Source organism: Mus caroli, unplaced genomic scaffold (assembly GCF_978045245.1).
Source record: "Mus caroli unplaced genomic scaffold, Mus_caroli_1 scaffold_2, whole genome shotgun sequence".
Classification (NCBI taxonomy): Eukaryota; Metazoa; Chordata; class Mammalia; order Rodentia; family Muridae; genus Mus; species Mus caroli.
The window spans coordinates 69,838,999-69,853,773 of record NW_028227257.1 but is presented as its reverse complement, the minus strand read 5'-3'; the positions used below and the strand labels follow the sequence as shown (position 1 = coordinate 69,853,773).

The following is a 14,775-nucleotide window of genomic DNA, read 5'->3' as shown; positions in this document are numbered from 1 at the left end:
AAGAAAGGAGGTTTCCCCCTGCTTCAAAGGCACCCATGCTTTGAGAAAACTGGAAGTAAACGATGCTTTGTGGATGGTTTTGGTAAAGGTTTCTGTAGTGTTTGGTTTTAAAGTGGTTTTCGTTATCTATTAAAAAGTTCTCTTATAAACCTTTTAGGCATGTTTGAGTTCATATTTGAATTTTTTTGGGGGGGTATTTATTTCATTTACATTTCCAATGCTATCCCAAAGTCCCCCGCACGCTCCCCCACCCACTCCCCCACCCACCCACTCCCACTTCTTGGCCCTGGCATTCCCCTGTACTGAGGCATTTAAAGTTTGCACAACCAATGGGCCTCTCTTAGTCAATTATAGTGAATATGTATAACATTAATATATGCATATTTTAATTGTCAGTCTTATACATGTATCTAGAGATAAAACTAAAATGTGGACCAGAGAGTACTTCAAAACATGCAGTAAGCAGGAGGGTAAGAATGTGAAAATAATTTTGTTATATTTACAGCTTATTAAGATATGAAAGGGATCAAGATATTGGAGATCACAGAGATAAACAATTAGCCTGGGATTGCAGCTGGTTACTAGTGACCTTATGATACTGGCAGACAAGAGGTTCAGTTAAAATGCATAATACTGGGTAATTGAACACATGGTGGAATGTTCAATATTAGGTTTGGGGTAATTGGCAGGAAAACCATGAACATTTATGTGACTAACTACTAGTAAAGACCATTTACTACATCAAAGAATACATCAGATTACATTTTAAACATTCAAGGATTATATCAGACTTTTCTAAAAAAACTGTAGAGGCTTGCTCTTCTTGGGAATGCACCTTTGTGATCACTTTTTCACTAGAAAATAGCTTGCCTTTATGACTAAAAAGATGTATGAACACTCATTTTAGTTTACATTGTTGGTGTGCAGAGGGTAGTGTAAGAAGAGGAGGCTTTACTGACTGAACAGCACAAATTCTCCATGGTGAATGCTGTCTGATTTAGCTTTGAAAGCTGAGCATGGTTAGCCATAGATGAATGCGGGTATTGTTTAAGGACATCCACTTCCTATGAGATAGGAAACTTGAGTCTGTGTCTCCTCTGCTATAGCTATTGGATCTCCTCTTATGCTGCTTGGTAGGTTAGGAACAGCATGGTTCCCAGATACTAACACACTCACAAATCCTGACTACAGTAAATGAGCAGGGATCGTCTGAGCTAATCCAATTATATAGGCTGGGCTATCCCTGAAGGCATGCTCATATGGGAACTGGGATTTATGCTGGGATGCAATTCTTTCTCACTCCTTAATCATTAACTCTTGGGTAAGAGAGATAATGCTTAATGGTTTATATTCAATGTTCTTAGATGCAACATACATGAAACACCAAACACACACAAAGGAACATGGTTTAGTGCTTGCCTACACAATCATCTTAAAATGTGCTCCTCAGAATCAGTACCACAGTTGTATTACCTAAACAAGGTAGATTTCTATGTCGTATCCTTGATTAACTGATTGTAAATCATCAAATGTTGGGCTCTGATCCTCTTCAATTTATCACAAACTTTCTTGAAATTTCTTAAATATAAAGCCTACTGTCCTATTTTTGGTGCACTTTTGTAGTAATTGTATAGTTTGAGTCAGATATAACTATTGAATAAATGTTTTCTAAAGAGGTAAAAGTTATATAATCCTAGGGGGACATGATGAATGAGCTTAGCTTAAAGGATTGAGATGCTCTTACAATTGCTCAAAGTATTGAGTGCCTCTATTTAATTATTTTACTTTTGAGAACAATTCTGGCATCATATGAATTGATTTTATAGTGTTTTGTCTTTAAATCAATGCACAAATATCACTGAATTATTTAATTAAATATGCTAATTTCTATAGTTTTACCACAGTCTCAAGAATTGATGGATTCCATGAAAAACCATAGTGTCATGGCATAATTGTCTTGTGTCTAGTGATATAAATCTAGACTGCTTAACATATAAAATGTAGTTTCATTTTTTCTATCAATTATAGAATAATCACAAAATTATAGGTGTAAAACAAGTAGCTTAAATTAATGTTAACTAGAAAATGCAGGACCTTAAATATTTCATACAGATGGGACTTATTTCTTGTGTTATTGTGAAAGACAATATTTTATTTTGTTTGTTGACTCATACATTCTTTCTAAATTTTCAAGTGAATTCTGAAATGTCTGAGTATTTTCTATATTCATATTGAATATTGGCAAAAGCTTTGTAGATTTCAACTTTCTTGAGTAGATTCTCTACTTTTTAATTCTGTCACATATGGATATTTTTGTCTTTAATGGTAGTTTTGCCATTATTAGATTAGTCCAAGAAGTTTTCGAAGTATTTGAAGTGACATACATCTAGACCTTTAATATCCCTAAGGCTGTCATACTTTAGAACTTTATGTCATTTCTTACCTTCATAACAAACTGAGTTGTATATGCATATATCCACCCATTTATCAACCTACCTGCCTTTAGTGTAACTAATCTGTATCATCAATCTGTGCTACACTGGACTTCTTCAAAAAGTGATGTGAAATAAAGCTGCAAAACATGATATCATCTATCTCAGTCTATCATCTTTGGCAGGCTTTCTTAAACTCAATCTCAAAAGTAATCATACAGTGCTTTATAAAATAATTATATAGTGTTTTATAAAATAATCATGTCGTGTTTTTCATGCTGATTATTCAAGATAAACAAGTCAGAAGCTAACTTCAATAAATTTTTGAATTTGTTCAAATTTTGGTTTGTGAAAAAGTGATTACCTATTGGTATTGCACTTAACTTTGTCAAAATTAATTGTATGGAGAACTTTATTTTCAGACAAGGTAGACAGACCAATAAGGATCATTTTTACAGCTATGTTAGAAACAATCAAAACTGTACAAAGTATGTACGGCAATAAGATAGATGCAGAAAGAAATAAGGTATTGCCATTACTTGAGATTACTCTCCTAAAAGAGTTCCAGATATACAAAGAACTGTAGGAGTTAGAATATTTAGAGTAAGTCATTTAGTGATATTTGTGCATCAAGTGTGCATGTAAATAAGGAAACTATCTGAGGCCTAGGACAGAACCAAGAATCCCCAAACGATCCCTAAGCACACGCTTTCATTGGCCAGCTAAGAGTCCCTCATTGTTTCTGGTACCTTAGTAGAGTGCACAGGAAGATATTGCTTTTGTTGTTGAGAACAATTAGATCTAGACAGAGCACTGCGGTGATCCAAGTTGAATATTTAGAGAGCAAGACGCCTCTACCAGATATCAAATGACTTTTAAGTAACTAAACCATAACAAGATACATCAAGCCATCTACCAGGGTCATTACAATTTACAAAGATTGATATAGTCAGTGACTGTATGGGAAACAACTCTAGGACATGACACCAAAAGGCATGATCTATAATGTAGTTTAACCAATTTGGAAAATGGTTGTTCAGCTGTTTTGCAAAAGTCATTATGGACAGTGTTTGACTACCTAATTTTAAGGTAACAGGATGGAAGAGCAGTATGACTTCAATGTTTAGAGTTTGAGACTCTGAGCAGTGAGTAAGATTGTAGAGTCATGAGATTGTATGAGTCTTATGATAGAACTTTAGATTTTATACAGTTCTTACCCTGCGATGTCTTCACGTATGTGTCTGCTCTGCATTATGTTAGGGCTCTGTTAGCAAGAAGACTTTAAACAGATGATATCCTGGAATATCATTCCTCCATATTTATGAACTACAATAACCCTCTTTTCTTAAATAGGTGACTCCCTTCAGGCAAAGCATTGCAATAACCTAAACTGGTTAAAAACTAACAAGCTATTACATATGCTGACTATTCTACTTCTATACATTGGCTGAAGAGGAATAACAATTGTCAGAAGGCATAGAAAGCAGTGCTTTTAGAAGCTTTGTTTAAAATCAGAAATACATTAACATGTAAACAAATAACAAAATTTGATATAGAGAAAATGAAATAGTATCCTCAATAATGAAGAATGTTCTGTTGATAAAAGTCACATTATAAATGAATTTAAAAACTGGTACAGTATAAAAAAAGAAGTCAGGCTGGGCGGTGGTGGCACACACCTTTGATCCCAGCACTTGGAAGGCAGAGGCAGGTGGATTTCTGAGTTCGAGGGCAGCCTGGTCTACCAAGTGAGTTCCAGGACAGGCAGGGCTATATAGAGAAACCCTGTCTCCAAAAACCAAAAAAAAAAAAAGAAAACAACAACAAAAAAAAGAAGTCAGAAAAAAACATCTTACTATTTAATTCCATATACATGAATCAAAAAAGATGTATGCTTATCAATGATGGCCCATTGTAATTGGTTACCTAAACAGAGGACTTGTATGAGGTGTGGGGGGAAGCAGAGAAGAATGAGGGAAGGAGGTAGCAAGTGATGAAGCAGCCTTGAAGGTGACAGAAATGCCTATTATCTTCATTGTTGTGACATGCTTCGCAGATGCATAAGCCTTAACAAAACACATCATTTTATCTTTACATGTATCTAATCTAGTTTACTACATAATATTTTTCAATAAATCTCTGAAAATGAAAACTGTAAGAACCAGTGTTTTTTACATTTGTGTTCACCTAGAAACTTTTATATATTTTGTAATGTGGTAACATCTAGATTCTTACCTAAAGGTTATTATTTAATTTCTCTGAGATGCGGCTTGCTCTTCAAGAGGTTAAAAGTCTTTCAGGTAATCCAGATAGACAGCAATATAGGACTTTGGGAAATGATATTACATTTCTTCTGTGCTACTAGAAATATTTTAACTTAATAAATTAATGACATACAAATTGAATCATCAGCCATGAAAATAGTTATTTTCATAAAATGAATCAGATGTGATGTCAAGTGGAAGTTTGTGCCCAAGGTGTCAGTTATAAGTTATAACACAGAAAAAAAAGATACTAAAATAAAATATATCCTCTTTTTAATTGCAACAGATTGATTTTTCCCATTTGTCAATGATACTAGTAATGTTGAAATTTTTGGAGACAACTAATTTTGGCAGAAAAACAATTTACCAGGGAACTTTTCACTGTCTAACTCTTATAAAAAACAAACAAAAAAACCAAACAAACAAACAAACAAACAAAAAAACCAAAATGGGAGCTGAGGGCAGAGGCTATGGTGGCTGCCACTCACCTTGGCATAGATGCAGCTGTCGTTGAGTCTCTGCAGTGAGCAATTCTTGTCACACAGAGGACACATGAAGACTTCAGTGGCTTTACAGATTTCTTGGCTTGAAAAATCAAAGGGAAGAAAAACATATGAACTCCTGTTTTAGCCCCTACCAAACAGTACTTGGGGCAGCAATGCAGAGGAACAAGGAAGAAATGAAAAACACTCAGGATAGAGTTAGATGATAGATGGCCTCCACATAAGTATCTTAGACTACTTCTGATAGAAAAGTTTTTGGGGTTGTTTCTTCAATTTTAGAAAACTGCCAAAATAATACATTAATAGGCCATATATCAACTTGTATAATATGTTATTTTAAAATAAAGACATTTTGATCCATGATCTCTCATGACACACAGAATTATCTTAGGTAGCATATCTATGAAGTATTCAATAATTTCACCATCTTAGAATTGGCCAATATAGAGTCACACCTGACTATTCTGACTTCAAAAGCCTACTGATATGTTAATCCATAACATACACTGCAGCACACGATGTTATGCAGACTGATCTCTAAGAATTAAAGGATCTCCTTCTGTCTGTCTATCTGTTTGGTGTGTGTGTGTGTGTGTGTGTGTGTGTGTGTGTGTGTGTGTGTGTGTGTGTGAGAGAGAGAGAGAGAGAGAGAGAGAGAGAGAGAGAGAGAGAGAGAGAGAGAGAGAGAGAGAGACGGTGAGGGAGAGGGTGTTTCTTGAAAACCCTGTCATGATAATAACATAGTCCCCAAGTAAATATAAGTTAAATTATAATGTTATTTTATGAATTTATCACTTCCATTTTAAGCCCATTAAATAATCCAATGTTCACTATAACATGCTTTATAATAAGAGAAAGGAACATTACCATTGTTCCAAAATGCTTTATCTATCTACTCAGTGTTCACAACAACCCCATTTTAGAATGTGTTGTTATTTTATTTGTCATCTATGGGCCTAACTTTGTGTTTCTCTAATAAATTGTTTTTAAATACATCTGCTTTTAAAATGTTGTAAAGAATTTGAAGGCTTTGGAAAACGTTTTGAAATGAAAATTTTAATTTAAATTTAATTGGCAAAGCTTACAGTAGATCCACTGATTAAAAAAATTATATAGTCAAAGCCAAAAACATGTGTATTTGAATGTGAGATCTTTACAACCCCAGTTTAAAGTGGGAGTAAATAGTAAGCAATGAGATGATGCATCAAGAAAGCTGTAAGAAGAAGAGGAATCGATATGTCTTGACCTGCTGAGTCTTCACCAGTCTCAGGTGATGTCAGTTATCTCTGCTAAACACAGGAAACAGAAGCACATATTCAGCTTCCATGGTTAGCTCAAGGTCATACTCAAGATCATAGAGCTCGGAAGGATACCACCGGAACATGAAGAGTTTGCTGAGTGTAGATCTATCTGCTCTTCTATTAATTATAACATAATTGAAACAGAGTCAAGTTTATTTCAAATTGAGGAGAATCTGTCCACCAAAATGAACGGATTAATGATGACACAATGCACACCACACACCACACTCTATTTCTTCCATGTACATTTTTCTAGTAATTAGGATGTTTACATGAAGTAGGAAATGATAAAATATATATTTTTGCAGCATCAAAAGTGAAAGAACACAGTATATCCTTTTAATAATTCTACAAAGTTTAAAAAATAAAAAATACATAGTTCTTGAAGAAAATTTTAATTAAAATGATTCAATAACAGCACATTTCACAAATGTTTCACAATTCATCCTACATTGGAATCTCATACAAAGTAAAAGTTTAGGGTTGGTCTGTAGTACATCATCTTTTTGACTTTGCTATGAAAGAAAGCTTTTATTATTACCACATTTAGAATTCAAATCATTACAGGGGGTTTTATTTTACTGTCACAATCATATAATTCAATTTCTGTAATTTGCTAAAAGCTTAATTTAATACATTGTATTAAAAAATACTAAACATTTGTTTGTTTCATTAGACTGGTCTCAACTAGCTCAGGCTGACTTCAGGCTACTGTTTAGCCTGAGACTGGTCTTGAACTCCCAATCCTGCTGCTTCTCCCAAGTGCTAGGGAGACAGATGTGTGCTGCCATGCCCTACAAAATGATTATTATTGATTTTAAAAGCATTACATTTTAGTTACGTGTGTGTGTGTGTGTGTGATGCATGTTGGAAGACACCTTATAGAACTGGTTCTCTTCTTCCCAATGTGGGTCCAGGCACCAAACTCTGGTATTTAGGTTTTACTGCCTTTACACACCAAGCCATTTTACCAGATTGGGAATAATAGATTTTGTCAACTTTCCCATCCCTGGAAATAGGGGATTTGTGTATCAAAATTTATTGTACTTTACTTAGCCTCTAGAGCAAGGTGGAAGAATATGTCATTCCGTTCTTTTCCAGAGCTTGACAATCTACACTGACACTGTAATTGGGGTTTTCTTTATTTTTATATTTATGCTAAATTTGCAGAATATAGGCCAATTTCAAAGAAAAAACAATCACTACCACTTAAAGAAAGGACAATGTTCAGTCCTTTTGGGGAAGATGTTTGGACCTACTCCTCTAGTCCTGTGTTCCTAGTGATTCAACTCAGGACAAAGCAGAGAACAGGGACTATCTGCTGGGTGATGAACGCATTGGAGCAAAGGGGTGAAGACAGAAATGGAAAGATTATGGGTGTGGTAGCATTTTAACATGGGCAAAACGTCAGTTTTAGAATCCAATATAAACAAGCAACTGTAAGTCAACTCCACCATTAGCATTAAAACTGAATTTTATTCTTTTTATGTAGAGGTTGGAGAGGTTTCTGGGGATTGAACCCAGGGCCTTGATCATATAAAACAAGTGCTTTCCCACTGAGATTTATCTCCAGCCTGAACTGCTAGAACATTTTATAATGTAACTGAAAATAAATATCATTCAGGATGTGGAAATACTGAAACAGTTGTATATAGTGAGAATCTTAAAGGCCATGCTCTTATGGGAAGCAGGATAAAAATGCTTCACAAAGTTTTAATTCCTGTTTTGGGGATCCTTTTTCTCCTTCTGGGTTGCCTTTTCTGGCCTTAATATAAGGGAAGTGCCTAGTTTTATTGCAACTTGATATGCCATGTTTAGCTGCTATCCCTGGAAGATCTGAGCCGTTTTGAAGGGAAATGGAGAAGGAATGGATCAAGTAGAGGAGAGATGGGGAGTACAGGGAGGGTGCTAGGGAGGGGACACTGTGCTCAGAATGTAATATATGTGAGAAAAATAAATACAAAAAAAAAATGCTCTCATATGATACCATATGATCCTATAATTCCATCTCTGAATACACTGCAAAAAGAAATGAACTCAGAATTTTCATTGACATAGTGAAAGCAATGCTTAGAAGTTGTTTTACTAAAAAATTCATTCCACAGTTTAGGTGGTAACCAACAGTCAGGTGCATGGTTGCCAATTTATCTTTCTAGTTTTACGAGGTTCCATTTATCAATTCTTGATCTTAGAACATGCACCATTGGAGTTCTGTTTAGGAAAATTTCCCCCGTGACAATGAGTTCAAGGCTCTTTCCCACTTTCTCTTCTTTTTTTTTTTTTTCCACTTTCTCTTCTATTAGATTCAGTGTATCTGGTTTTATGTTGAGGTCCTTGATCCACTTGGACTTGAGCTTTGTGCAAGGTGACAAATATGGTCTATTTTCATTCTTCTACATACAGAGCCAGTTAGACCAGCATCATTTTTTGAAAATGTTTTCTTTTTTCCATTGTATTTTTAGCTAAAACTACACTGCATATTGAAAGAAGTATCACCACCTCTGCCTTCAAATTGTACTACAGAATGTCCTCATAAAAACAGCATGGTATTGGCACAAAAATAGACACAATGATCAATGAATATCACAAAGTTACTGATTCCTGATTGATAAAGCAGCCAGAAACAAACTCTGGAAAAAGGATAGGACTTTCAATAAATGCTGCTGATAAAACTGGGCAACTGCATGTAAAAGATTCCAAATCCATCCATACTTAACTCCTTAAAATACTCAACTCCAAATGGATCAAAGCTTTCAACATAAAACCAGATACATTGAACCTGATAGAAGAGAAAGTGAGGGCTACCCTAGAACTTATAAGCACAGGGGAATACTTTCTAAACAGAACATTGTTAGGAGAATGACTAAAGTTAACAATAAATGTCACTGCATAAAATGAGAGGCATAGAAAAGGACACTCATTCAAACAAAACAACAAGCCCTAGAACAAGGGGAAGGTTTTCATCAACTCCACAAAAAAATTAAATATCATAAAAACAAATAACTCAATTATAAAAGGGGTATAGGTCTAAAGAGAGAATTCTCAATAAAGAAATCTCAAATGGCTGTGAAACACTTAAAGAACACTTAGTCATGAGGAAATGAAAATCAAAATTTATTTGAGATGTCATCTTAAGCCCATCAAAATGGCTAAGAGAAATAAGACAAGTGACAAATCATGCTGAAGAGCATGTGGAGTAAGGGGAAAACTTACATCCACTGCTGGTGGGAGTGAAAAATTGCCATTATGGAAACCAGTGTGGGAGTTCCTCAGGAAGAAGTTTCTCATTATCCAGTTATACCACTCTTGGGCATTTATTCAAAGAATACTTCATCCTACTACAGAGACATTTACTCAGCAATGTTCATTGCTACTCTATTCATAATATTCAGAAATTAGAAACAACTTAGAAATCTCTCAATAGAAGGTACGGTAAAGAAAATATATATTTATACAATGGAATATTACTCAGCCATTATAAAAATGAAATCTTGAAAACTGCAGGTAAGTAGATTGAACTATAAAAATCATCTTGAGTAAAGTAATCCAGACACAGACGGACAAATATAGTATGTATTCACTTAAATGTGGATACTAGCTGTTAAGACAATGATAGCCAACTATCATCTTTAGTAACACAGAGGCTAGGTATAATTTATGGGACTAGAGGGACAGATAGGAAACTGAAACAGAATAAATAATAATAGATATATGGTGATGGGAGGTTGAAATAGGGGATTAAGTGGGGAGAAGAAGTGAAGAGGTGGATAAAGTGGGATATGTTGGAAGAGACAGCTAGAATTAAGGGTCATTTGAGAGGTAATATGGACAATCTAAATGAAATAACCAAATAACTTGGCAGATTATATATCTCTTGTCACCAAATGAACCTTCCAGTACTGGGATTAGGTTACATCAAATTGTGTTGTTGGCAAAAGTGGTTCCATTAGAACCCCCAAACAGTCCAGTCTGTTGTCAAGACTATAGATTTCTCTCCACAATCTGACAGCAAGGCTCTATTGTTGAATACAATACCTACACAACTCACTGAACATGCAGAAATCAAACTGATGCCAACATAGAAGCCTTTACCCTAATAAGGGGTCTTGGAACAGGAAGGTACTTGCATGCTGTCAAAGGAGAATAGTAAACATCAACCCAAATAGGAAGCCTTTGATTCACAATGGTGTTCAGCCTGTACATGCTAGTGCAATGTGGCACAAAGGTAGTGGTAGTAACCAACCAATATCTAATTTGACTTAAGGCCCATTCTATGAGATGGAACCCATATCTGACACTGCTTGGGTGCCCAATCACCTGAGATTAGACAGCCCGGGGACAAAATAATACTGTTCTGAAAAGAAAAAAAAAAAAGCACTACTGTTCTGAAGAAAAAAAAAAAGCAGCAACCAAATGATGTCTAATGATATTCTGCTATGCTCACAGATCAGTACCTTGCTCGGCCATCATCAGAGAAACTTCCTTCTTACAGCACAGATGGGCACAAATACAGAGAGACCATCAACCTGGACAATATGCAGAGAGTAAGAAACCTTGGGACACTCAGACCTAGTTGAGCTATCTCCATCAAATGTCCCCACTCTGGTTACTGAGAACAATGTGGAAGAGGAGATGAAAAGATTGGAGGAGATAAAGGGGATGGAAGTCACCAAGAAAAACAACTCTCAGCAGGATCAGCAGTCTTGTGCCTTTCCTTGATATTTTTTCCATGTTCTTCCTGTTTGCTTGTCTGTTTCATATTGTTTTATATTAGTTTTGTTCTATCTATATTATATCATTATACTATATTAAAATGTATTAGCCCCTAGAAGTCTGATTATTTCCTGAGAGGAAGTGCATGGATCAGAGGAAGTGGAGGTAGGAAGGAACATGGAGGAGTGAAGAGGGGAAACTGGAATCAAGACATGTGATAAAAAAATCTATTCTTTATAAAAGGCAAAAACAAAGATCACACACAAAAAGAAATATGATGGCATTTTGGTTGTCTATATCTTGTAGATCCATAATAAACAGACCCATATCTCCAGCTGTTTGTCATTTCACTACTTTGTAACAAACAGAAAGGAACTTAATAAGAGAGTCTTATGAATCAAAAGAAAACTCAATCCCTTCCCTGTTTGCCCACGAAGATAGCAGCCAGGACTCAGACATGTCTGGCACATTGAATATAAAATTTCAGTATCAAAATTCTGAAAGTCAAGATATTCAGTGCTGCTTATCTTGGTTTAGAATAGAAAGTCTAACAAGATCTTAATTATACTGTGACTGCAGTAGTGGTAATTAATATAACACCCAAAGGCACAGAATGAAGACTTTGTGGATACCTTTTTTTTTTTCATTTTTTTCTTTTTATTAGACATTTTCTTTATTTGCATTTCAAATGTTATCCCCTATCCTAGTCTCCCCTCTGAAATTGTTGATGCCTTTAAAGTATTCCTTGTACTAAAGGCAAAAAAACAAAAATCCTTATTTCATATAAAATAGCCTAGATTCCCTGGCTAGTACTAAATTAACACAGACAGTACATTTATTACCATTTGTGCATACTTCTACTTTTTTGCACATTTCAAGTTTGTTTTGATTGAGAGGGGTGTCTATATCTTATCATAAAACTACATGAAGTTTACAAATTATGAGAATATTCTCCATGGATCTAATCTGAGCAGTAACTAGTGAGTGGTCATTTTCAATTCCTTCCTTCCTTCCTTCCTTCCTTCCTTCCTTCCTTCCTTCCTTCCTTCCTTCCTTCCTTCCTTCCTTCCTTCCTTCCTGCCTTCCTGCCTTCCTGCCTTCCTGCCTTCCTGCCTTCCTGCCTTCCTGCCTTCCTGCCTTTCTGCCTTTCTTTCTTTCTTTCTTTCTTTCTTTCTTTCTTTCTTTCTTTCTTTCTTTCTTTCTTTCTTTCTTTCTTTCTTTCTTTCTTTCTCCTTTTTTGTTTTTGTTTTTGTTTCTTTTCAAGACAGGGTTTCTCTGTGTAGCCCTGGCTGTCCTGGAACTCACTCTGTCGACCAGGCTGGCCTTGAACTCAGAAATCCACCTGCCTCTGCCTCTCAAGTGCTGGGATTAAAGGCGTGGGCCACCACCGCCTTACTGTGTCTTTCTTTTTAAAGGTTTAATTATTTTACTTGTAAGTGTTTAGGCTTGAGTGTATGCATATGTAACACGTTTATGTAGGTGTCCTTGCAGGCTAGAAGAAGGCACCAGATCCACTGGAGCTGGAGTTACATGTGGATGAACCATTCATGCCCTCTGAAAAGAACAAGGCTGTTAGCTGCTGAGCCCCCAGACAGAGTCTTTATATTTTGAAGTTGATCATATGGAGTTAAATTAAATGATGAAAAATAATGCAATAATTCTGTAACATTTCTAATATTATATCCCTCTATATTTTAAAAGATAATCACATTTTTGATGTAAGATTGACTTGTCAAATCCCACTTTGATGATATTTTTAGATTATGTAATGTATTCTGAAAAAAATTTTAGCAAAGTGATAAGATCTCTTGGAACATATCCAAAAGAACCCACATATAAACCTATCAAAATGTCATTTTACTAGATCTTCTGACAGACCACAAACAAAACAAAACACACACATAAAAGTACTATTATTTACCTCCACCATTCATAGGCATTTGCCCTTTCACATAGCAGGTCAAATACTTCGGACAAGTCTCACCACAGCTCACCTTACTTGGCTTTCGTTCATTGTAACTAATCCATAGAAGAAAACACACAGGCCGACAACTGCAGCAGGAATCAGCATTCCGGTGTACCATCCCAGCCAGGCGAAGTATAAGCCAATCTTCTCACCAAAGTACATCCTGCACAGAAAACCAGTCTTCTGTTTGAATCAATGTGATATAAATGACCTGACAATCTCAAATACCACCAGCGGTGAGGGTTTCAGAGGAAATCTGAGGCTACCACCAGGTACTTGTCAGCAATACACTCTTGGCTGTTACATGAATCTCATTTGGGCAACAGTGTTTTTCTGTAAACTTGGTTAGGATAGGAACAACATGAGATCAACTTTCAACAGTAGTTACTTCTATTCCAACTTTCTTAAAATGGTTTTCATTACCCAGTCTTTGCCCTTCTCAATCCTTCAAATACTCTACCATTTTAGTCTCTAACTAGCAAAGCTAATTCTTTTTTTGAGAAATAATAAAAATGAAAAAGGATCATTTGGTCCTTTGATTGGATTCTTTGCTTAGGGTAAATGAATCTCCCCCACTGGCACACCTGCTCTGACATATTTATGCTATATCTGCCAAGTTACATCTTGTCTTCTTCCACTAAAGCCCTATCCTGCTTGTCTGAAGCACATTTTCCTTGATTATCACTAGTCACTAACTAAAATTAAAGAAAACCATCTTTCCTTCTGTAACTGGCTTTGGTCTTTTTCTTTACATTGCTTCTTCCAGGAAGCCTTTCCTGACTCCCTCTGCAACCCTTGTAAGATGTTATGCTCTTGTTCCCACGCTGCTCTGAACCATGCCCTAATTAGTGTCATTAGTCATAGCACCTTCTAATAACTCTCCTTTATTTCTCAATTCCTCATCACCTCCAAAACTGGTTAAGCATCTCGAAGGTTGAGCTGTGCGTTGCTTCACTAGCAGATACTATTAGAAAACTAAAAGAAGCCAAAGAAATGACCATACTTTGTCAATCTTCACTTGATATGGAAGAGGCAGATTAATAAGGCATTTCTAAGATCTACTCAATTATTCTTCCTTCACCCACTCCAATGCTGGTTTCTATAATCCCATAGTTTATAAAGAGCTTGCAGAATGATTTTACATTCTTTGATTTACCTACTACCATGAGTTCTCCATTTTCTAAAACTGGTTACTTAACTTGTCCCCCACCCCCAACCTCATCCCACCCCAGCTATGGTGTTAAAGGTTGATGTTTCACAGTGTTTCTTGCTGGGAAGAAAATTCATTTATTGTTTTTTATTAACAAGTGTTTATTCTCTGCTTGTAAACAATGTGAGATCTTTATAATAATGGGGAGAGGGGGCTGGAGAGACTGAGCTGCCTATAACACACTAATACATTGACCTGCATTTTGTTGAAGCTTAGTTCAAAATTATTAAATTATTATAGGAGTATTGCTATTAGTATATTATTATAAGCAATATCATTATTAGATATTATTAGGATCCAAACCAAAGTAGATTTCAACATGTGTCAGGAAATGGGGAAACTCCCTGCAGACTAAGACAGGTGGCCAAAAGTGAACTTGCTGTAGA

General features: G+C 35.7%; 1 protein-coding gene across 3 annotated transcripts in view; it reads right to left on the bottom strand.

Moving 5' to 3' along the window:
• The window catches only part of Ano3 (anoctamin 3), a 310,140-nt gene that overhangs the window by 99,529 nt on the left and 195,836 nt on the right, over window positions 1-14,775 (bottom strand). For all 3 annotated transcript variants that reach the window (XM_021184432.3, XM_029474347.2, XM_021184438.3), the window contains 2 exons: window positions 13,208-13,342; window positions 5,185-5,281 (listed from right to left, as the gene is read on the bottom strand). In XM_021184432.3, the coding sequence (XP_021040091.1) occupies window positions 5,185-5,281; window positions 13,208-13,342 (232 nt within the window). The remainder of the gene's footprint in view (window positions 1-5,184; window positions 5,282-13,207; window positions 13,343-14,775) is intronic.